General features: G+C 40.6%; 1 protein-coding gene across 2 annotated transcripts in view; it reads left to right on the top strand.

Annotated features, from left to right (window-relative positions):
- Positions 1-22,199, top strand: part of LOC125771872 (uncharacterized) — a 50,186-nt gene that overhangs the window by 14,219 nt on the left and 13,768 nt on the right. For both annotated transcript variants that reach the window (XM_049442993.1, XM_049442994.1), the window contains exon 9: positions 14,832-14,964. In XM_049442993.1, the coding sequence (XP_049298950.1) occupies positions 14,832-14,964 (133 nt within the window). The remainder of the gene's footprint in view (positions 1-14,831; positions 14,965-22,199) is intronic.

The following is a 22,199-nucleotide window of genomic DNA, read 5'->3' as shown; positions in this document are numbered from 1 at the left end:
TAAGATGAAAACTTTATTTCAGCTTTACGATAAGATCCATTGATTGCGTGCGTGCCATTCTTCAAGTTTGGGTCCGGCAAAGATGGAACATTTTTGTCCATCGACAACCATGTGCACATAAACTTGCTGTCCACTCTCATCACCCTGATACTCCCTCTGACCGTCTGTTTGGCGTTGCCATCAAGAACTTGTGCCGAGGATACGACAGAGCACAGTGACCGGATATCGTTTCGCCATCGGAATCTGTGTAATCTGAAAGGTACACACATCAAGTGGTTAAAAGAGCGTAAACATCGATTCCACTGACCGCCTTGTTCACCTTTCGGCATCCAGGCGCTCAGCCCCACACTCCCAACACAGAGTTCATGTTCGTACGCTTAAAGCAGGAATTATGAGTGTCATGCCTGGCTCGTGACACCTTCTCATTACCGCCCATGGACAGGTGTGGTATGGTATGCGTCCGATGAACGTGCAATCGGAGCTGCACTGATCTCCAGCACCTTCGGGTCAATGCGGGAATAGCCTACCGTAGCAGAGTCTGTATCCATTTTCGAGGTTTGTGTGTCTCAATAATCCTTTACAGATGTGCTAGTAGTAGCATTCGCCGCGCTTACCAGTGTGGGGCGTTGTAGTGCACACGCACTACGAAAGGTGCCAAAGTGTGCAAACAGCATAACGAAATTATTTCCGTCAGTTTGTTGGGAACGGGTGGATGGATGTTTGCTGGAATCAACGTACCAGGTAGATGGGGAGCTTGTACGCTGGTGAATGGTGTATTGAATTGCTTCAACCCATCCATCCCATCCGGAACGGGGACCTTCCTGAACTCACGTACTGACTCAGTGCATCCGTTTTGTCCTGTAGCAGTAAACTTAGTGGCTCCTGGTTTTGCAGACAAACGGGTTCGAAAATATAAAACCAATTAAAAGTTATGACTGTAATCCCTCTTATCAAGTGAATTTTACATACCCTAGGATACGTACATACTACTGTGTGCGTCTGGTTACGCTAGTATGGTGAATAGCGCGCGCGAGAGAAAGAGAACGAAAGAGCGTTGCCCATCCGTTTAGGGACAGCGTTTAGCAACAAACATACACACATTCGGGAAATGCAGAAATAACGATGCATATTGAACGAAGATCCTCGCATTCGAAAATGTTTCCCTTTGCTGGTGTCGAACGAAACGCACGACCCGCCGTACATAAAACCCGGTGGCTCCCCGAGTTCATTCATAAATGTGTCTTCCAATGAGCGTTGGCCAACACCCAACTTTGTTCGCTCCGTATGGTGCATGTATGCGGAACTTCACAGGGACGACATGAAAGAAGGCCGATACAGTTGGCATCGGGGTGGTGTACCTAAAGGATGCAAAGCACTTCCGCCAATGTGGTTGCTGTTGGTTGGCGCTGGGGTGAACTGTTGAATCCGCTACATTAACCTTTATTTGCCGATTTTGTAATCCAATTAGTGAGCAACAAAAATACTTCAGCATCGAGTTGAAGAGATTTGTTCCCCTTCCGAAACATTGCATGACGTTAGGAAGCACGAGAGCAGCAGTGTTTCAGCGGGAAACCATCGCCGCGTCCACGTGGTTTATGTTTATGTGCACGTGCATCGGAATTTCCGCCCCGTTCGAGTGCGTCTCTCACATGCTGCTAAACGAGCGGGATTTTGCATGGTTTGTGGCCAAACGAAGTGTTATGAATCTCGTGCAAATGGGCGACGGATGATGGAAGGAGGCAGAATGTGTCGTCGACATTGATGGGATAAAGCTTGTGTAATGAAAATAAAGCACGATTTAAACTTGCGACAATTTTTAACTCGAGTTTGCAGAACAAAGCTAAATACATGCTGTTTTATCAGGGGAGTGATTTAAATTTGCCAGAAGTTAATGATCCTTCTTTAACGACATGCGGTGAGGTTTTTGATTTGCCATCTTATAATCCTCATGTGGAGTTTTGTTACTATTGCAGCATGATCTGATTACAAGTTGAGATTGCAGAGTGGGGTAAAAATCAAAGAGGAAAGATTCAACCCGACTGAGTAATTCAACTTTATCTGATCAGACGGATCTGTTGGCTTGTTTGGAATACGAATACGAATACGAATAGTACAGTGATGAAAATAAGTATGAAGGCATGACTATTTGTTATCTTTTTCACAAGAACTCAAGCCTAATTGTTTTATTTCTCTGTTATTAGGGAAATAGTTAGAATTCATAACTTGGTTCTCTAGAAATCTGTGTGAACATGTTTCTATTATTGACTTATTATTCTATTATTAGTTTAAGTTAGACATCTTACATAATTAAACGGTATCTGTCAAACAATTGAGCAAATTTCAGCTTTGAATTAATTTATCGATTCGACAAAATTGACATATTGACATGGGTGATTTATTGTATGCTAATTTTCTCGTATCTAACCGGGTAATGATTTGGTTAATTAAACGGTAAATTAAGGGAAACCCGTTTACTGGGCATACACCACCTATAATTAAGTATTTAAAACCATCTAGAAGTTATTTTCATTACATACATAAACTACATTGTTTTTATCGAGGCTTTTTTTTGCTATTTTGGCTTGCCTGTTTGAGTATATAATATGTTTGTTTGAGTCTCAATAAGGAAGTGTAATAATGTCTCCTAAATAACTGACCTTTAATAAAATAAATGGAATGAACTAATTAATGGTAAGCGCAAAGACGTCATAATGTGTATGATCAACATGCCGTTAAGATATGGCACTTTGTTTTATTCGACGTTTGAGATAATGAAAAATTGTTGTATTGTAATAAGGTAACAAATAGAATTTGCATAGCTCAAATTACAACTTAACACATTTATTATATATTTACTGGATTGTCATTTCTGCAGATTGAACGTTATAAACGTTTTCGCTTACTATTATTTCTAGCAGTGTGTGTACACTGGGTTGTATCCTCCGAGCTGTGTGAAGTTTAATTTAGTAGTAGTAGAGTTTACTAATTCCTAAGGCTAATTTTTCGGTTGCAATAAAGGACAAGAATCTATCAATACGGCCAAGCCGTTCTATCTATCTGCATAAAAAAGGACAAGAGCCTTTTAAAACGGTAAATCTAATGGTCGCCAATTTACTTAATTCTTGATGTTGTTGTGTATTTGTGAATCGTTTACATGTAACGTATCATTTAGTTATTGCATTGTTACTGGTGTCCATGCTATTGCAACCTTAACACAATGTTATATTTAATTATTTACACTATTGTCTTTTTGGATAAGTATTTGATTAATATGAGTAAATTATTCACCAGTGGGGAAAAATTAAAAAAAAATGTGATACTAATAGTCGCCGATGTAGACGATGCCGGAAATAAGCGGGTTCACAGTTGTTTTAGAAATTTAACAATTCACTTATATTATTGTACAAAAACCTTATAGTAAATACTATGCCTTATAATGTTATGCAGCACATTTGTTTTAATTTTTCTATTCTATTCTATTTTTGTATTTTTCTATTATTTTTATATCTGTTTTGCTGTGTGTTTTTTTTGTGTTTTTAGTGTTTTGCTCATTTTCGACCAATGTCAATTAAGTTGTTTACGTTCTTGTACTAAATTTATACTACTTTATGTATACGTTATAATCCTCATGTGGAGTTTTGTTACTATTGCAGCATGATCTGATTACAAGTTGAGATTGCAGAGTGGGGTAAAAATCAAAGAGGAAAGATTCAACCCGACTGAGTAATTCAACTTTATCTGATCAGACGGATCTGTTGGCTTGTTTGGAATACGAATACGAATACGAATAGTACAGTGATGAAAATAAGTATGAAGGCATGACTATTTGTTATCTTTTTCACAAGAACTCAAGCCTAATTGTTTTATTTCTCTGTTATTAGGGAAATAGTTAGAATTCATAACTTGGTTCTCTAGAAATCTGTGTGAACATGTTTCTATTATTGACTTATTATTCTATTATTAGTTTAAGTTAGACATCTTACATAATTAAACGGTATCTGTCAAACAATTGAGCAAATTTCAGCTTTGAATTAATTTATCGATTCGACAAAATTGACATATTGACATGGGTGATTTATTGTATGCTAATTTTCTCGTATCTAACCGGGTAATGATTTGGTTAATTAAACGGTAAATTAAGGGAAACCCGTTTACTGGGCATACACCACCTATAATTAAGTATTTAAAACCATCTAGAAGTTATTTTCATTACATACATAAACTACATTGTTTTTATCGAGGCTTTTTTTTGCTATTTTGGCTTGCCTGTTTGAGTATATAATATGTTTGTTTGAGTCTCAATAAGGAAGTGTAATAATGTCTCCTAAATAACTGACCTTTAATAAAATAAATGGAATGAACTAATTAATGGTAAGCGCAAAGACGTCATAATGTGTATGATCAACATGCCGTTAAGATATGGCACTTTGTTTTATTCGACGTTTGAGATAATGAAAAATTGTTGTATTGTAATAAGGTAACAAATAGAATTTGCATAGCTCAAATTACAACTTAACACATTTATTATATATTTACTGGATTGTCATTTCTGCAGATTGAACGTTATAAACGTTTTCGCTTACTATTATTTCTAGCAGTGTGTGTACACTGGGTTGTATCCTCCGAGCTGTGTGAAGTTTAATTTAGTAGTAGTAGAGTTTACTAATTCCTAAGGCTAATTTTTCGGTTGCAATAAAGGACAAGAATCTATCAATACGGCCAAGCCGTTCTATCTATCTGCATAAAAAAGGACAAGAGCCTTTTAAAACGGTAAATCTAATGGTCGCCAATTTACTTAATTCTTGATGTTGTTGTGTATTTGTGAATCGTTTACATGTAACGTATCATTTAGTTATTGCATTGTTACTGGTGTCCATGCTATTGCAACCTTAACACAATGTTATATTTAATTATTTACACTATTGTCTTTTTGGATAAGTATTTGATTAATATGAGTAAATTATTCACCAGTGGGGAAAAATTAAAAAAAAATGTGATACTAATAGTCGCCGATGTAGACGATGCCGGAAATAAGCGGGTTCACAGTTGTTTTAGAAATTTAACAATTCACTTATATTATTGTACAAAAACCTTATAGTAAATACTATGCCTTATAATGTTATGCAGCACATTTGTTTTAATTTTTCTATTCTATTCTATTTTTGTATTTTTCTATTATTTTTATATCTGTTTTGCTGTGTGTTTTTTTTGTGTTTTTAGTGTTTTGCTCATTTTCGACCAATGTCAATTAAGTTGTTTACGTTCTTGTACTAAATTTATACTACTTTATGTATACGTTAGCCCTATATATATCATTGAAAGAGATGTTATAAACTTGAAGTGATGGAAAACTTCGTCTTTGACGTATTTTATCACCTACCCGTTAAAATGGACGCGGAAACCTGATTGCCAATACGATAAATATCTAATTTCAAAGTTAGATAGTTGCTATCAGGCAACTTTATCCTCACGGTATCATGTCTTCCGTCATAGACAGTCAAAGAAAACATTTCTTCGATACACTTATTATCAGCAACCAGTATTGCAAATCGTCCACCTTGCCAGCTCATTGATCTGGTCGATTGATCTTTGTTTGTTTTGAGTTTTGAAGGGTGATATTATTTTGGTTTTTAAATGAATCGTTTTCCATAGCCATGGTTTTGCTATGTTGCATCTGTATAATTGTATTGTTACTTTTATATGGGTGTGATTAAAAATGAGGATTATTACGTTATTCTTTAACAAAATTTGAAATGAAAATGTGAGCTGATTTGTGCAGAGGTATTATAATAGACCGTTGAAGGATGTTCACCTGAAAACGTGGTCTATAATGGGTTCAATCTACAGCCGTCAAAGTATTTATTTCAACAGTCACAGAGAAGGGAGAATGGTTAGGAGAATTAAGCATCCTCATGGAAAACCTTGTAGAATGGAATGATGAAAATGATGGTAGTCGACCTTTGGGACATTATTCAAATTTTGTAATTTCAAACATCGATTATACTTTTTTGTATGACTGTTTTCATGGAAATTCAATTAGAGCATTTCGATAATTTCATGTTTAGGGAAGCTCCCTGCGTCGCCCGGTGTACGCACTGCTCACTGTGGGAAGCAACCATGATACACTGAATAAGAACCATCGGCCAGGGAGAAGAAAGCGAGTATTAAAAAGGAAATAGCTTTAGAATCGAACCTTTTCGATCTAAGTGAACATGCTGGGTACAATGGCAGTTATGAAAGCAAGACTGGCACATGGAGAAGCATAACAAGCGCCATAAAAGGTCTGATACACCATGCGAAAGTATATCGAACGATGATGTGTTTGTCACGTTTTTTGCTTCATGCTATTTTTTCCCTCACCGCTAGTCGGCAGTCTCGCAGTCCCGAGCAGCTGTGGGTACATCTATTGGAGCTGTACAGGCCATTTATAATAGACGGGAATTTTTGTGCGTGTGCCACTTCCTATAAATGGAGTTCAATTTCGGTCGTCAAATCAATCGGTGGAATTAAATATTGAATAATTTCCTTCGTCAACCATTCGATCCCGTTCCTTTCCATGTTGTATTGCTCTGGCAACGGAGAAATCCTTGGCAACGTCGCATACTTTTGATTAGCTTTCCACTTGCCCTGTCACCCTGCAAATACCGCTGGATGCCGACTGTGATGAGGAAGTATGTGAAGAAAACTGTTGGCAAATGTGAGTCGTTTTCACATACTTTTGATGTTTCTGCCGTTTCACCCACAGGGTATAAGGGGGGGGGGGGGGGGGCGGATTATGGTGGAAGAACTAGAACGGACATGATACAATTTTTGTATCACCCAACAAAGAAATCGATACTGAAAGGCATGCTGTTCGACTCTGTATCATCATTCAACATCTGCTAGATTCATCATCCGTTAGAGTGATTTTTTTTACTTCTTCCTTCAATTGAAAACAATTTCCCAGAGCTCAATCACCGATTGATGATGATTTGTGCGAGTGGCAATAAATGTGATCCAGCTTTGTGAAGTTTGGCTTCATACCTTTGGGGCGCATGTGCTCAATAACTTTCGCCGGAAAAAAGGCGTTTCTTATGCGTTCTTAGAAACACTGCCGCACAATGTGCCGTTTGCCGAAACCGATGCTGAGACTCCATCTTATGCATTTAATTTGAAGGTTTGTGGGCAAATGAAAAGAAAAGTGTGTCCTTAGTCTTCAAAAGTTCCTTCCGCGGAGCATATATTAATGATGAGGGAGTTTTTCCTATTTTCCCTTTCCGCTCTGGTTCTGTTTGGTTACAGCAAAATTGTTTCAATATAACCGATCGATGAATCGATCGTGCTGAAATGTTGAACAATTTCAATCAATTAGTTTCCAACCATCTTTCTAATTACTGCTCGACACATCCTGCATCCATAAAACCGGGCGTCCCCTTCTACCGGATGGTGCGAGCGTAATGTGGCTCGAAGAACCGGTCGCCCGAATGCGGGATGATACACCGAATGCGAAGGGCGATCCTAAACAAAGAGAAAGTAAGCCAGTGAACCATTTATATCCCTTTTTCCCACTGCGGTGCAGAAAGTTCAACTAATACGTACGGCTTTCGGTCGGTTCCGCCGCGGGTGTCGGAGAACTTGAAGATGGGTTCGACCGTTGGTCGGTAGCAGCAACAGTGACAGCGACAATGGTGTCAGTGGTAGCAACGTCTACGGACGACCATTTTTATTCATCAGCCTAATTTCGGTTGTCGTCCTCACAGCGGGAAATAATTTATGCTTTTGTCGAAGCGACGGACATTCGATCCAGTGCGCGCCGGATGGAGTAGCGCTTTGGAACAACAAGGTGGTTGATGTGCGTTCCCCAACAGTTTCCCATGCTCCGCAACGATTTCTTCATGTATATTTTTTCTTTATCTCCACTAGCAATTGTTGTGATCCTGTGTGGGAAGCGGATGTTCGATGTTACTCCGGTACAAAGCAAACAGTGCCAACACAGGGTTCTTTCAGCAGGAGGCGTGCGAGTGATCGTGTGATGTACCTGGATACCAAGGGGAAGCAAATAATTCGTTTCCGGTTCCCAGCGACATTCGGCCTGTTACTTCGACCTGTGGACAGATTTTCCTACGCCCTACAAATCCGTCACTGTTTTGTGTACGTTTGCATCTTTGAAAGGGATGGACCACATGGAAGTTACTACTATCAACCCACGAGTGTAGCATTTTTAGCCCAGTTTTAGCTATCTCCTCCAACTTCCTTGTACAGTGATGGTGTCTACGAGATGCGATGTTTAGGTTCACGAGTACATATTTGAACGTCCTCCTCCTCGGAAAACCCGGAAAAATCTTCCCATTCGTATCCCATTTTTGTGCCATCCCTGCTTCCCAGCTTCGTTTGTGACATACAGGAGTTTTTAATTCGAAGGCTTCGGTAGTTTTTATTCCTATGCGTAGAACCGTACCGGCCCTAAAGATCCCTAAGGACCGTTTGTGTGTATCGTTGTTGCGCAGTTTCTGACCCTTCCTTGTCATCTCGATCCATCGCCAGTTTATAGGCTTGCAAAGAACGTTCCTAAACGGTCACCTGAAGCGCCGCACGGTAACAGCCACCTTCTTTCGCTCGATTTCTCTACATTTCCTTCCCCGTATCGACTTGTATCTTTTCGCCCGATTCCAGCCTTCGATTGGCCATAGATCGACCGGGTCTGGGACGTCGGGATGGTTTGTTTTCGTTAAGGCTTAAAATGTCCCCTGGAATGGAACGTGTCCGTTTCGCATCTAAGGGGATTGTGTGCTTTGTCCGCAATACCGCTCTATTTTTCATCCTTCGGTTGCTCGGTGTCCCTATATTTATTTTCCTTCGACTTTGTCGATCCGCCCGGTCCATCTTGTTCCCGTCGCTTCCACTCTGCTATTTTCCCAACCGTCCAGTTCGGTTACGCATCCGCTTCGTGCCTGGGCCCATAGCCCCATAACCATGATGCTCATTGCTTAGGAACGTGGGATGTGTATCTGTTTTTCCGAGCTCATTCGTTGTTTTTTTTTGTTTGCGCCATAGTTTCATTCTTCGGTTCGTTTGTTTTATTTATTTTTTCTTATATGTATCCTCGCATCAGCGATCTCTCTCTCTCTCTCTCTCTCTCTCTCTCTCTCTCTCGCGCCGCTCACTCATATATCCTGCGTGCGGATGAGCAACATTTCGATACACAAATGGTCGGACTTCGGTCGAACCAGTGTGCACTCGGGGGTGGAATGTGTTCCGCGCTGCCTTGTTGCGCCAATCCACTCCGGGTGTCAATTTCTGCTCCAGCGGGACATCGATTTATACGATAATGTTGACTCATTTTAATTCCGCTCCGTGTGGGGTTAATTTGTTGTTTATTTAACTTCGTTTAATTATTAAATAAATTAATTTATATCAATCGGGCAACCGTTAAAATGCTAGAGATGTATTGAAGTGCATGATCGCAATGCAAAAACCACGTTGTTCATTTGTAGTTGAAACGTGTCCCTGCAGCTGTTATGACCGAACGATTAATTGATATCAATGTCATCTGAACATGGTGTACTGCACATTGTAACCACAGTATTGAAATGGACGTGGTTAGAGTAATTTCTATTATGCAAACATCTCCTACTTCTTGGCAGCTTTTTAGTGAATGATAAATAGAAGAAAAATTTGCCAAAACAATATATGCCAATACTTGTTAGTGAAAACTCTTGTTAAAAATTCTTTGTTTACTTCGCTTAACATTTCATGAAGTATTGTCAATCTATCCTTTTTCCTCGTGTTAAAATTTTACTTACCATGCGATCATGTTAAAATTCCTTTCAGCCAAAAGAACATTCCCAATTCATTGTCATTAGAGAAGTAATAATAATAAACCGAAAAAGCTCGCTTAATCTGTTTTCTTAATCAGACGAAATGAGAAATAATCACGATTCAATTAAAGACGTGCTTTTCTCAGCAAGCTAAAGATGGATCGATATCATTCCGTCCGTACCGAAGGCAAAAACTGCGTGTCAATAATTCGGTTACAAAACCATCTCCTATAGCTCAAGACTGATTGTGATGTGTCGGGCAGCAGTGAAAGATAACCGTGAAGCGATGGACTTGCTTGCTGGATCAACGCTAAGTGTATCTCGATGGTCAGAAAATCTATCCTGAAGTGCCTTTCGTTCAGCCTACTTTTAGCAGTGTTTGGCATCTGTTTCCTAAGGATGTGTTCACGCGTGCTTCATGTTATGGAGCTCACTGAAACACCCCCTTCTTTGTCAGGATGCGTGAAACAACACACTCGAGAGTGTCTATAATTCCCTTCCCGAAAAGTGGCTGCCATGGAAGCAACCCGAGGGGAAAGCACTTATTTATAATCAATCTGAGAAAATATCTCCATAAATGAGGTTTTCCGGTTAAGTGGTGGATTCGTTGTTTTTTTTTGTTCTGTGGGGAATCAATTCGTTTTCCGTAGAAAAATATGAAACCCTCAAAGTTGCGACCACATCCGCTCTCACATGTGTGTATAAGAGGATGATAGAGGTGGATCATTGTCAAGAGAGGGCGGGTTTTGGTTGGTGGTTTAGCGAAATGAAATCGGATCAAGATTTATTAATCGCAATGAAGAACATAAGCAAACAATGTTCCTGGTGCAGCGATCGCCTGTCTGTATGTGAATTGGCGTTGGTATAGAAAAATATGAGACTGATATCGGGCCATGATGGATGACATGACTGGAAGCTGGAGGATGAATCTCGTGAGGATAAACGATGGGGGAAAGGAAATTTGTTGAACGCAACTACTACTATCGAACCATCCCGGGTGTTAGAATCAACTGGTGATGGTGTACGATGAGTAACACAATATCGATACCGCTCAAACAGCAGCAAGCAGATTGCGGCCTAAAGCTGTGGTTGTCTTTTCGCCGGAGCTGAATCGAAACGTATGGCACATAATATATGACACTTTTGCACTATGGTGGACAATTTGATATCATAAATTACATTTCGAGTTTGATTTCTCATTTTAGCTTCGGTAGGTCGTGACAAATCGAACAGTTTTCTGGGCCCGAAGATGGTGGTAAGCCTGATAGGATGGGCTGCAAATCCTACCGCACCAACCAATTTCCCGCTAGAGGAAAAGATTCAATTTGCACCAATGAGCGTATCTTAGTACTACGTCCGGGTATTCCGCTGATGGACGAATGGACGTTTGGCATGGTTTCAATCTTGGGTCTCCGATCGCCTATCGTTCAGCGTTTCACATTGTCGGTTAGTCAATGATGGACGGCGTACGAGAGCATGACGGGGTATCGTATAACCCAAACCGATTGGTATGTTCAAAAGAGGGGGCTAAATATTCGATAGAAACCATCATGGTGGAACTCTTCTTAGTGGTACATCTGAACATGTGCCGTGTATGATGAGGACGATGTCGACCATCACTGTCGATGATGATGATGATGCCGGCGACGATGATGAGTGCTGGAAAGCAAACAAACCCATTTCCGATCAATTACATCGGGCAGTAAAATGGCTCGTTTTGTGCCAAACGTATCCTCGCACTTTGCCTGCACCAGCCCAGCGCCGAAGCGTAAGTGAGAACGGACACACGTACAAAGCGGCCCACCACCCTGCTGCCATGATTCTGCGTGCCTTCTTCTGTAACCGAGACGATGGCGGTGTCATAAATTTTCCGAATTAGTCAATCTGTCCGCAAGTGACCGACGGGTGGACATGCATACTTTTCCGTTCATCCGTTTCGTCGTAATGTGCGCTCTCTCAGAACGCTGCCGACGAACCCATTACGCGGGAAATTTGAACGCAATTCGCTGCATTTTCGGGAGTTGTTGTGGTGAATCCTGTTTGCGTACACACCATGGCTTACATGGTTCTGTTGGGTTATTTGCTGTGCTTGCAATGAGATACCGTGCCCTCGCTTCATCCAGCATGGGAAGATGAGAAGTGGAGCAAAGGTAAAGCCAGAAAATGGATGTGTTTTTCCCCGTGTCCATATCAACAATGTCGACCGGAACGGCTCAGTTGATGAGCGCATATTTCGAAAAACGGATCGCTCTCTTTCGCATAAACACCGGCACGAGCCCGTGCGTCCTTTACGGGAAGCACTGTTCGACAGGCTGTCCATTTTCATCACCAAACGTCCACTCTCTGTGTGTGTGCGCCAATTCCTCTCGTTTCCTCGAAACCATCCTCACGATCGACGCATGTGGTTGCGGGTGGACAGTTATTTATCACCGCACATACATCACCGATGCGAGAAAGGACCTGCCCGATATCGACACCATGTTCTGTACATACTCACATACATACACAGGGGTGGTCTCTTCAAACCTTCTCCCTTTCCGTACGCAGCAATTTTGTCATCCCAACCCAACGACGACGACGACGATGATGATGGTGATGTGCACACTCGCCTACATGCTGACCGGGTAGATGCGTGTTAATTTGATTATGATGAAGAAGAATATTGAATTTAATCAAACAAATTAATCAAATATATTGTTTTCGCGTCACTTTTTACGCTCGTTCATTTTTATCTAGCTGTGTTCCGGTTTTCCGTTTTTTTTTGCTCTTTCACTCGTAACGACCCAGGTTGATGCGAGGGACCATTTTGTACCCGTGGGGCAAATACAATTGCGAATCAAATGAACTGCGCAATCTTTCAGCCGAATGCACATCGAACCACAGGAAGGGTGGGCGATATGTTTCCGGACGCTCAGGGTTTTTTTTAAATTAATATTGCATATTTTCAATTCAATCATCGTATTTTTTTCTCCGGTCTAATTTGTCGGTGCATTTGGATGTGCATCACTTTTTTTAATTTTTTATAATGGCTATTTTTACACTCTGCCAGAACTGCTAGTTGCCAGGGATTTTGTTACTAACGTGATTTCCGATTTGTACGCTTTAGCGATATTGTGGACAGTTTTTTTTGTTACGGTGTGATGCAACTTTCTATTAGAGATTAAACTCATGGTTAATTGAAGCGCACAACGGTTGTTTTAGAATTCCTTGAAATGAAAATGCGTGTACGTGTATGCGAGCATAGTCTGGCAGAAGAAAGCGGTCGTCGCCGTCTTAAGGTGGTTTAGTTTTCCCAAGGATATTCGACACATTGCCCGTGAAGTTCACTGCCAAGCGACACGAAAGCAAACGCTTGTCCAAACTGAGACACCATCTGTATACCTAAGGCACTCACACGTATGTGAAACATCGGCGAAAGGAACGTGGAAATCAGGAAGCATGGATCCTAAAACGTAGACCGTACGAGAGAGGTATTGATATAGTGAAGAAACATTCATCTTCTATCCTATTTCACATATTATATCGTCCGATGTCTCGTTTTACATATAAATTATTTTAGCGTATGTACACACCGGGCACATGGTCGCGAGGATATGAGTCTCCAAACCCTGCGATGCCTGGGACATAGGAACGGGTTCAGTACGTTCCTCTTCCGGTGCCAAACCTAGCTGGAGTTGGTTGAGAATTTTGATGTTTGGCCAGCCAGCAGCCAAGGCTAGGTTCGGATGGTGCGACCGTGTTTGTGCAACTCCCTATATTCCCCCTGGTACGATGGAGTTGGTTGGTGTGAATTAAATTTGATACGATCCTATCAGAAACCAGAGCGAAGCACCCTTAGATGACGATGTCGTCCTTTAAGCGTGTGTCCTGGGTAGAGTACACATTGTATTCATCGGTTTCTTTCGTCAAGCCTGGAAATGTTACGTCTGGTGGCCGGTCGACGATACGTCGCATACATCGAAACTGCACCCAAGGATGCTCTTCAACCAAGCAATGTGTGTGTATGTATGTGTGCTTATGGTTGTGAATACAAATTGCAACTCATACTGAATCGATCGAGACCTGTTCAATCGTAAGGACATCTTGGTATTTTTTTTCTATACCCATTTTTCAGTTCATAACCACTTCATCGTGTGCACGGTTCAAACAATCTCAACTTTGTATGAATGACTAGAAAGTTTGAAGTTTTATACCGCCCATAATCAAAAACTCCACTCGTATCTGTCCAGGCAGGAGGCAAGTTGGGTGGTAGAAGATGAGTAAAATCGTGATTTGTCATAGTCATAATCGTTACATATTTTATTATGTCTTCATTGAGCGATGCGCAGGCATGGCAATGAAATTATGCCACGCGTACCAGGGGCTTCGTTTCGGAATTTCTTGAGTGTAGCGTGTAAGTTGTAATGATTTGTAAACGTAAGTACCGGCCCATCGCCATTGGATTGGTGTGTTGGGCACGGTCAGATGAATATATTTTGCATTTTAAACCCTCCGTTGAACATACTTTTATGGCAAATAATTTGTGCACGTGTTAATTTACTGCAGCCCATTTCATGGATGTTTGTTAACTGTCGGTTTTGTATCAAATATGAAGATTGGACAAAATGTACGTTGAAGCTTTAAAGCCATGAAAAAGAAACCGTTTTTAGCAGTCTTTACGAGGGTTTGTTTTTGAGTTTGTGTGTGTGTGGATAGTAAATTCACCTTGACACGTCTGGATACTACGTAAATGTGTGTACACTTCTTCACGCACAGCCGATCGCAATTTGTCGAAAATCCCCTCGGTGATAAAGGTTAAAACCTTTTAACCTATTACTGGGCCGGTTGTTCCTTCTATCCGTCTCACCTTTCTGGCCCTTAGCATTTGTTTCTTATGTGTGTATGATTTTTGTTTTCCATTTGTGCCAAACTGCTCTGTTGGGTGAACAGATACTGAACGCTTCTGACACATGATTAATCTTGCTCTTAACCCAACAAACAAACCCTACAGAGCGATGGTGCTCATCATGCTTTCCGTTTATTTTTTGCTTACAGGCATGGAAGCCATCATGTCGGAGTTCTTCAACGACACCACGACCGCGTTCTACATCATCTTGGTGGTTTGGTTCGCCGATCAATACGATGCAGTTTGCTGTCATACAAATGTCACTAAACGTCACTGGTTGAGGTAAGTGAAGGTGAAATGATGATTTCTAGCTGACCAGGTCAGCCCAATTGCCTCCAGGTTGAGTGAGTGTTGTGTGTGTACAATATAATACGATCTGATATGCGTTATCGTTCCCCTCCGCGAGACCATTTTGTAATATCCTGAAGAAGAATATCCTGCAATATCTTCCCATGTTTCGTTCACATCTTCGCCATCATTATCATCATCGTTCTTCGTCAGCATGGAGCGAAAAATTTCGCCTTTAGGTTGTTCGTATATCTTGTAACATTCCGATTGGGTAGGAAAAGCCGGTTGCAAGCGCTTCGGGTGTGTGGGCGATATCCGTGGGGATTCGTTGCGTCGTACCTCCTCCGTACGAGGTTTGTCTTGCGGGAGTAATTCTCTGATGCCCTCGTGGCCCGGTTTACCTGCGCATATTTTATTCATATCTGTCATAATGTTTTCATGTTATTTTTATCTCCCAAAACAGTGGATTGTGCTCCACACGCGGTAAGGAAGAGAGAAAAAGAGCATTTTGCCGCCACTTTTCCCCTTGCTCAATTGTGAAACTCTCTATCGATCGGTATTTTTGAGCAATGAGAAACACTATTAAATCAAACCAAAGTACATACCATTCGATTTTATAAATTATATTTTTATTACTTTACCTTCATCGGTTTGTTAGATGATTCCTAAACTGTTTAAGAATTTTGTTTTTCTAGTTCCTATTAAAACGGATAGGATTTTTGGTTCGATTTTTCCTACACTCAACCATTGAAGCATGAAAATAATGTATCGCTTCCGAGTAGAACGTCTCTATTTTTAATCCTTACGAATCGAACACGAATCAAATGGTTCATTAGTCTTCCTTTTTCCACTTTACCAAGTTGAATTGTAATCGTACGGCTTACCTGTGCAAAATCGTACAGCTTTGAGCATTGTCAATTAAGGCGATTTGGAACCAGTATCATCTGCGTTCAATGCAGGGCGGCAGAAAGCTCAGATTTTCTCATTCCATATCCTTGAACGTTTTGCGTTCGTCTTTGCTAATTTGCAACGATTCAATAATCAACGCAAGGCAATGCTGGACTTTCATTTTTATTACTACTGTCATGGTGACCGATGGAAGGGACGAGGGCGATCAAAAAGTGCCTTGAGAAACTGGAAGATTAACACAGAACGAAAAGAATGGCAACCTGCTCTGAACACGGTAGAGGATAGATTTGATTCGAAAGTTTAGAGAACCAATTTGACAGTTTAATCTGATTGTCATATTTTTCAGGTCTTCGTTTTATTCTTACTGGTTTGGGAAAAAAAGAGAGAGAGAGAGATAGAGAGATAGAGAGAGAGAGAGAAAAAGCGATTGTGTGAAGAGAAAGATAACCTATTGCCAGGGAGCATGATTGGCGCTGGAAGGATTAAAGCGTTAGGTTCTGTTACTTTGACGATAATTATTGAGGCGGATTGCGTCGGTGGTCCAAGTTTAATTACCATATTCCCCAACGACATTGAGTATTTGATGGTGAATTAAAGGAGAATTCGATGGAGAACTTAAATTGATTGATTATTTCCTCTACTTTTTTATACTATTTTGCAAAAATTTGATTGAAATGATTTTTTTTCATTTTTTTCGTCCTGAACATCGTTTCATTACGTTGTTGTATTCGATTGTATGTTTGCAATTTTCAAATGTCATAATTTTTATTTTCCATTACACGTATTTCAATTTTTGTATCATCACCGACAGAAAAAAATATAAAAAATCACCGTAGCTATAGTTGAGAGAAAAACTGGCCAGGCGAGATAAATCGTGGGTTGTTTTTGTTTGTCGTTGGAGTTATGCATTTTTGCCCTATGCCCTTTCGTTTTATGCTTTCAACATAATTTTCACCCAACCCTTTCGATATCGGATCAGATCTTATTCACAGTAAACAAAAACCCACACAACTTGAGAAAAAGATTAGCCTGGACGAATATTTTCTTTTGAGTGGTTCCTGTGTATGTTGTGATTTTTTCTTCATCCAATTGGTAGGATTTGTGTGCGGATGTTTTCGTTTGGTTAGTCTAATAATCAATGTTTTGTACGGACTGAAAATGTTATTGTTATCCGTATATGATTGTTACTGATTCTCATTTACAAAATACAAAATTTAATTTGTGTACCAATTTTTGCATGAATGATACAAAAAAGTAATTATTATTTTTTCTTAAATAGTTTACATGTAGACGGAATCCAATAAAAATAAACCGTGAAGAAGCACTCGATCCCAATTGGCCCAATATTTTGTCACAGTACTTCAAAAGAATCATCGAAATTAGTTCTAAATCCCGGTCCGATCAACCTGCCGCTTATATTTGTTTTGCAATCATCTCCCGATACTTCATCTCAAAACGATACAAATCGAATACAATCTCACAACCCGTAGCCCACGGTTTGCTTTCCTTTATTCGATCGGTAGGTAATCTTCGAATCACTTACACTGTAAAACCACTTTGCGAAATCGAACGATTTCGCTGCTTCAATATTTGTCCTCCCGAAGCACGGTACATGGATACGGTTGCGCTCCGTCGTCAAAATTTTTATTATTTGAACAAATATTGAACCTATCCGTGCCACTTAGAATGTGCTCCGGTGGTTCCGTGCTAGCTCATCCGCGTCCCATGTCATCAAATATTCGTAGCTTATTACCTTCTTTCTCGATTGTTTATCTAAAACAGATCCTTGCTAGCGCGTACTTTCCCTCGGGTGGGTCTGCTCTGCTGTTTTATTGTACAATCCCGATATTTCTTCTGTTCGCTCGTCTGTATCACTCCCTATTCACCATACCTTTATGATGTCCTTAGCTCTACGGTAAATTTTTTTTCTTTAACATTCATAAATATCTTCACGAATCTCCGGAACCGTTTTCGTGGATGCTTAACAATATACGTTGCTTCTTCACCAAACGCTTTACGCCAAACGATTTGTCTCAAATTATCTATCGATAAAGAAAATCGTAATTTCCCATCCGGCGAATGCGGCTTGCGATGAATCGAGTTACTTCTAGTGGGATGCTGATTGAAATTTCGAAAGCCAACAAGATAATCAAACGAGTGGCGGAATCGCGAACGCTTAAATCATGCCAGTTGATTAAAATGCGATAAAACATCTTTAAAAATCTCTCAAATATCAAGATAGGTATTTTGTGCCTTTCTCTTTCGTAAACAAATTCACCGGAGCCGATTTACGTTTAGTTGTTTTTTTTTTTTTGCTCATTACTGTTTTGGTACTTTGCTCCCGTTTTGCCAAGGATCAATCAATCTTCTTCTGTTGCTTTAAGCTGTGAAAAACGAAGAAAACAACAAACAGCATTCGATCATGAAATGAAAATCAACCGTCGATGTTTTGGCGTCTCAAGTAGTAACAGCAGCTTTGGCACTGTGTGGCCAAGTGCTTGCGGAAATGGAAGTGCTTGCTCGTGACAAGTATGCGTCGGCAAAACTTTGCTCCAAGCAGAATGAAACCCTACAACTGTGGTGTTGTTGGTGCTGCCGAAGCAGAACATCCAAACCTTGCTCTGTTGCTTCCTCTATCCTTCTGGTGGTTGTAATTTCGGTGTTTGGATTGAGCTGATTTTCCTTTCCGGTGGAGGATGGGTATTCTCCCCCGAATGACCGCTAGTGGGAACGGGTTGTTATCGACGAACATAATTATACGGCCAGGAAAAACAATCGAATCCCATTTACTCGGTATGTTGTTATTTCTGGGTGGACGTAACGATTCTACTATTCGGGTTCGAAATAGCTCCTTGTGACCGTGCCGTTGCTCTAGCAATTGAGCTATGAAACTTGATAGGCTTCTTTGTTATTCGTTTCTTTCTCATTTTCTTCACTGGCGGTGCCATAATCACTAATCACTCTTAATGGAGCGATTTTTGATTACAAGATATGTTTGGTATGTGTGCATTTCTTTTTTAACGATAAACACATTTAAAACCTTAAGATTAGGAGCATAATACGATATGTTTATAATGTGTCATAACCGCTACGCAAAAAAAAAAACAAAACAACGGCAAACGAAAAGCCAATGCCGACGGAAAAAGTTTCAATTTTCGAATGCAAAGAATACACCACCTCTACATTACACTTTTCCAACGCAGCTGTGTGGTGGGTGTGTTGTGCTGCTGCCATCGAACCACTGCTGTCGCCTAATGACTGTTGCCTTCAAGCTCAGTAAATACTCCGACGTCGTCTGCACCACCACCAGCCGCTGTATTCGTTGTAGTAATCCCCCATTAATTCCTTGTTCGACGAGCGGCAGCGTCAAGGCGTCGCCATCGTCGCCTGAGCAAGGTGCCGTAAAGGTGACTCCGATGCGCGACGTACTGTTGTGCGTTTAAGTGGCAACGCCTTCATCATCGCCAACCACCAACTTCTACATCAGGGAACGCTCCATTTGGTGTTTCTCCTTCTCGGATAGGGCCTCGGTTAGAGAGGCCCCAGAAGCGAAGATGAGGGGAACGTATCAAATTTTGCAACAGTTTAATTCGGGAAATCTATTAGACAATGTGTGCGTGCATGTGGCTGTTTTCGGTGCGTATCGTATAAACAGGCGCGCGAGGATATTCGGCAACCTCCTACCGGATGCTTCCCCTTTTGGTTGTTTAACGATAATAAATTATCTATTGCCTACCACACCTACGTTTTTGTTTTTGTTTTCGCTTACGGTGAGCCTGCTGTACCACCGTGCGCAAGGAGATGGATGTCTTACCGCGTAGGGTGCGTTTGCTAGGATGGTGTAGGACGGTAGGACAGCGAATGCAAAGGACCGAAACACAGCTCTAACCGACCTTGGTGTAAACGAGGCGCGAGGCTCTATACCGTGCTGCCGTCGATCCGAAAAAAACCCCCCGGGAGAATCTTCCACTCCATGCTAAAGGCACGGTATTTGCCGAAGCTCTCATAAAAATAACAATCGTAAAAACGCCAAAACGCCTTTCCATGTTCCCTTGGTATAATATGGTCTGGTAGTACGGAAGCAGAAAGGGTGTGAAGCTTGGAAAAAGGAAACTTAAAGAGAGACCAACCACCACTGCCTCCCTTTTTCCTTGGTGGCCTTTTTTTTCTACGTTACCTTCTTGTAAATTGTTCCCATCGAGGCATACTGTCGAACGAATGGCGATGCGCGGCGTACTAAGGCGCGGTGGCCTTCTGTAGGGGGTCTAGGGTAACATCTCGTGCATTCCTTCATTCTCCGCGGAAAATTTTCATACCCATTCCGCAACTCCTATGGTGGGTGGCACGCGGAATGGCATTACAATAAATTATGATTCACTAATGCTCACTCATAATAGCGATGAATGTTTTTCCGATCGGAAGTGAGCTCCCACTCTGCCTGAAGCCTACATCTCACATAACATACACTGCACACACCATGCCCCCCTGATCCCTGTTCCGCGGTTTGCTCGCCGTTCCTTTTCCCGGCCCATAGGGCACTTAATTTCCTTTGCCAATGAGGCTGGAAAAACAAACAGAGCATCCCATCATAACGATATGAAGGAAAAGAGTTTTTTCATAACCTTTGTGTGTAAATTTTCTTTTCTAATTGTTCGTTTTTTTCCATCGCTGAAATTTGTTACATTTGATTGGGATTTGATGTATGTTTCAATTCTGGTGGATCATTTATCTGATCATTGTAAGCTACCAACAGCGGCGCTGTTTTTTGTTAAGCTAGAATTTCTCTACAAAAAAATAGAAAAATGGGAATGAAGTTATTAAAGGATAGTGCGAGGAGTTAAAAAAGGATATGCCATCTATTTGTTCTGCGCCGTAGCGTACGGGCTTGTCTATTTGACGGACATGTCTGATGGACGTATGACGCACAGTGAAGGTCAGAGAAATAGGGATGCTCTAAAATGTACCAGATTTTTGTGTTTTCAGTAAGTCTGGAGTGTTTAAAAACTTGAAGTTTATTCTCTAAATTATTCAGGTGATGTATCAAAATCACAACAAAAAATGTAACTAAATTACTCTATACCGAGTAAATCGTTAGACCGCTGCTTTTGTTAGCCACGTTACAATTGTTCGACAGAGAGCCTCTGACTTTCCTAGAGTTGAATTTGGGAAAGTTTCGTTATATCTGAACCCGGCCTAATCCCCACAAAACGTGTATATTTCAATGACGGAAATTGTATGAAGCATTTTTAAGTGCATTTCACATATATTGAAAAGATTTCAGTTAATGTCCTGTAACCTCCCAGAATGTTGATTCTGTTTCATTCGTATAACAATTGCTTAAAAGCAATATGTTTTGTTACATTTCAAAATTTCAATTCAATATCCCTCAAAATCGGAGATACAGTAAAAATCTGTAGTGTAAAATCATTCGCATATAAAGTTTAAAATTCGAACGGTTTTTTTCCCCAAATAATTTTTTTACAAAATCATTTTTCATCATCACGAACCATCATTTTTGAAGGACCTGTCAAACGAATGACTTTTTTATAAATTGTTTAATGCATTTGCTACTACTATATGTACTATTCCATTTTGAAATTGATCTCCCTCTCAACATATATCAACATATAAAATATGTTTTCTTTCACAAAAATCACAAAAAAATCTTTTTTTTTATTTGTTGGTCTGCAACAATATTCCTCTAAACTAAACTACTCACAGTCTAACCCCGTTGTCTTCCAGTCCATTATCCTGTTTTTGCTGACGCACTCATAAACGCCATTATTACAACTCAGTTTGAGCCCTACCACACCACTATTCTGATCATGCCATCTATAAAAAAAACTTTAGGGACTTGATCGTATGATACCATTCGCATGACATGATCAGCCCACTGGAACCAGTTCAGTGTTAATGCAATGTATGTTAGTAGTCCATCGTGCAACTATAAGAGCTCGTAATAACAGTGGCTAATCAATTGTCCCTTTTCAGTGAGTATCTTCCTTTAAATTGTGTTATATGAACGGATAGTCATACTTCAATACTGCTACTGTCATACTGCTACTGTATATGGGATGCTCTAGAATTGCAACGTTTTAATCGCAAGAAGTAGCTTCTTTCTAGAATAGGGAATTGTGACGGAGCTTCGTTGACCGCCAATATTATCGCAAATAATATATCCAATCACAATGGTTTCGACACAGGACCAGCAGCAGGTGTGTCAGATCATTGTTCACCGTCGACGGACGAATGATACACACCGACTTGCTGAAGTTGATTTTTACCGTCAACACAATTAAATTTTCCTTTCGCTACAACAG

This window comes from Anopheles funestus, chromosome 3RL, assembly GCF_943734845.2.
Source record: "Anopheles funestus chromosome 3RL, idAnoFuneDA-416_04, whole genome shotgun sequence".
Lineage (NCBI taxonomy): Eukaryota > Metazoa > Arthropoda > Insecta > Diptera > Culicidae > Anopheles > Anopheles funestus.
The sequence above is the reverse complement of the archived record's forward strand: the minus strand, read 5'-3'. Positions and strand labels throughout refer to the sequence as shown.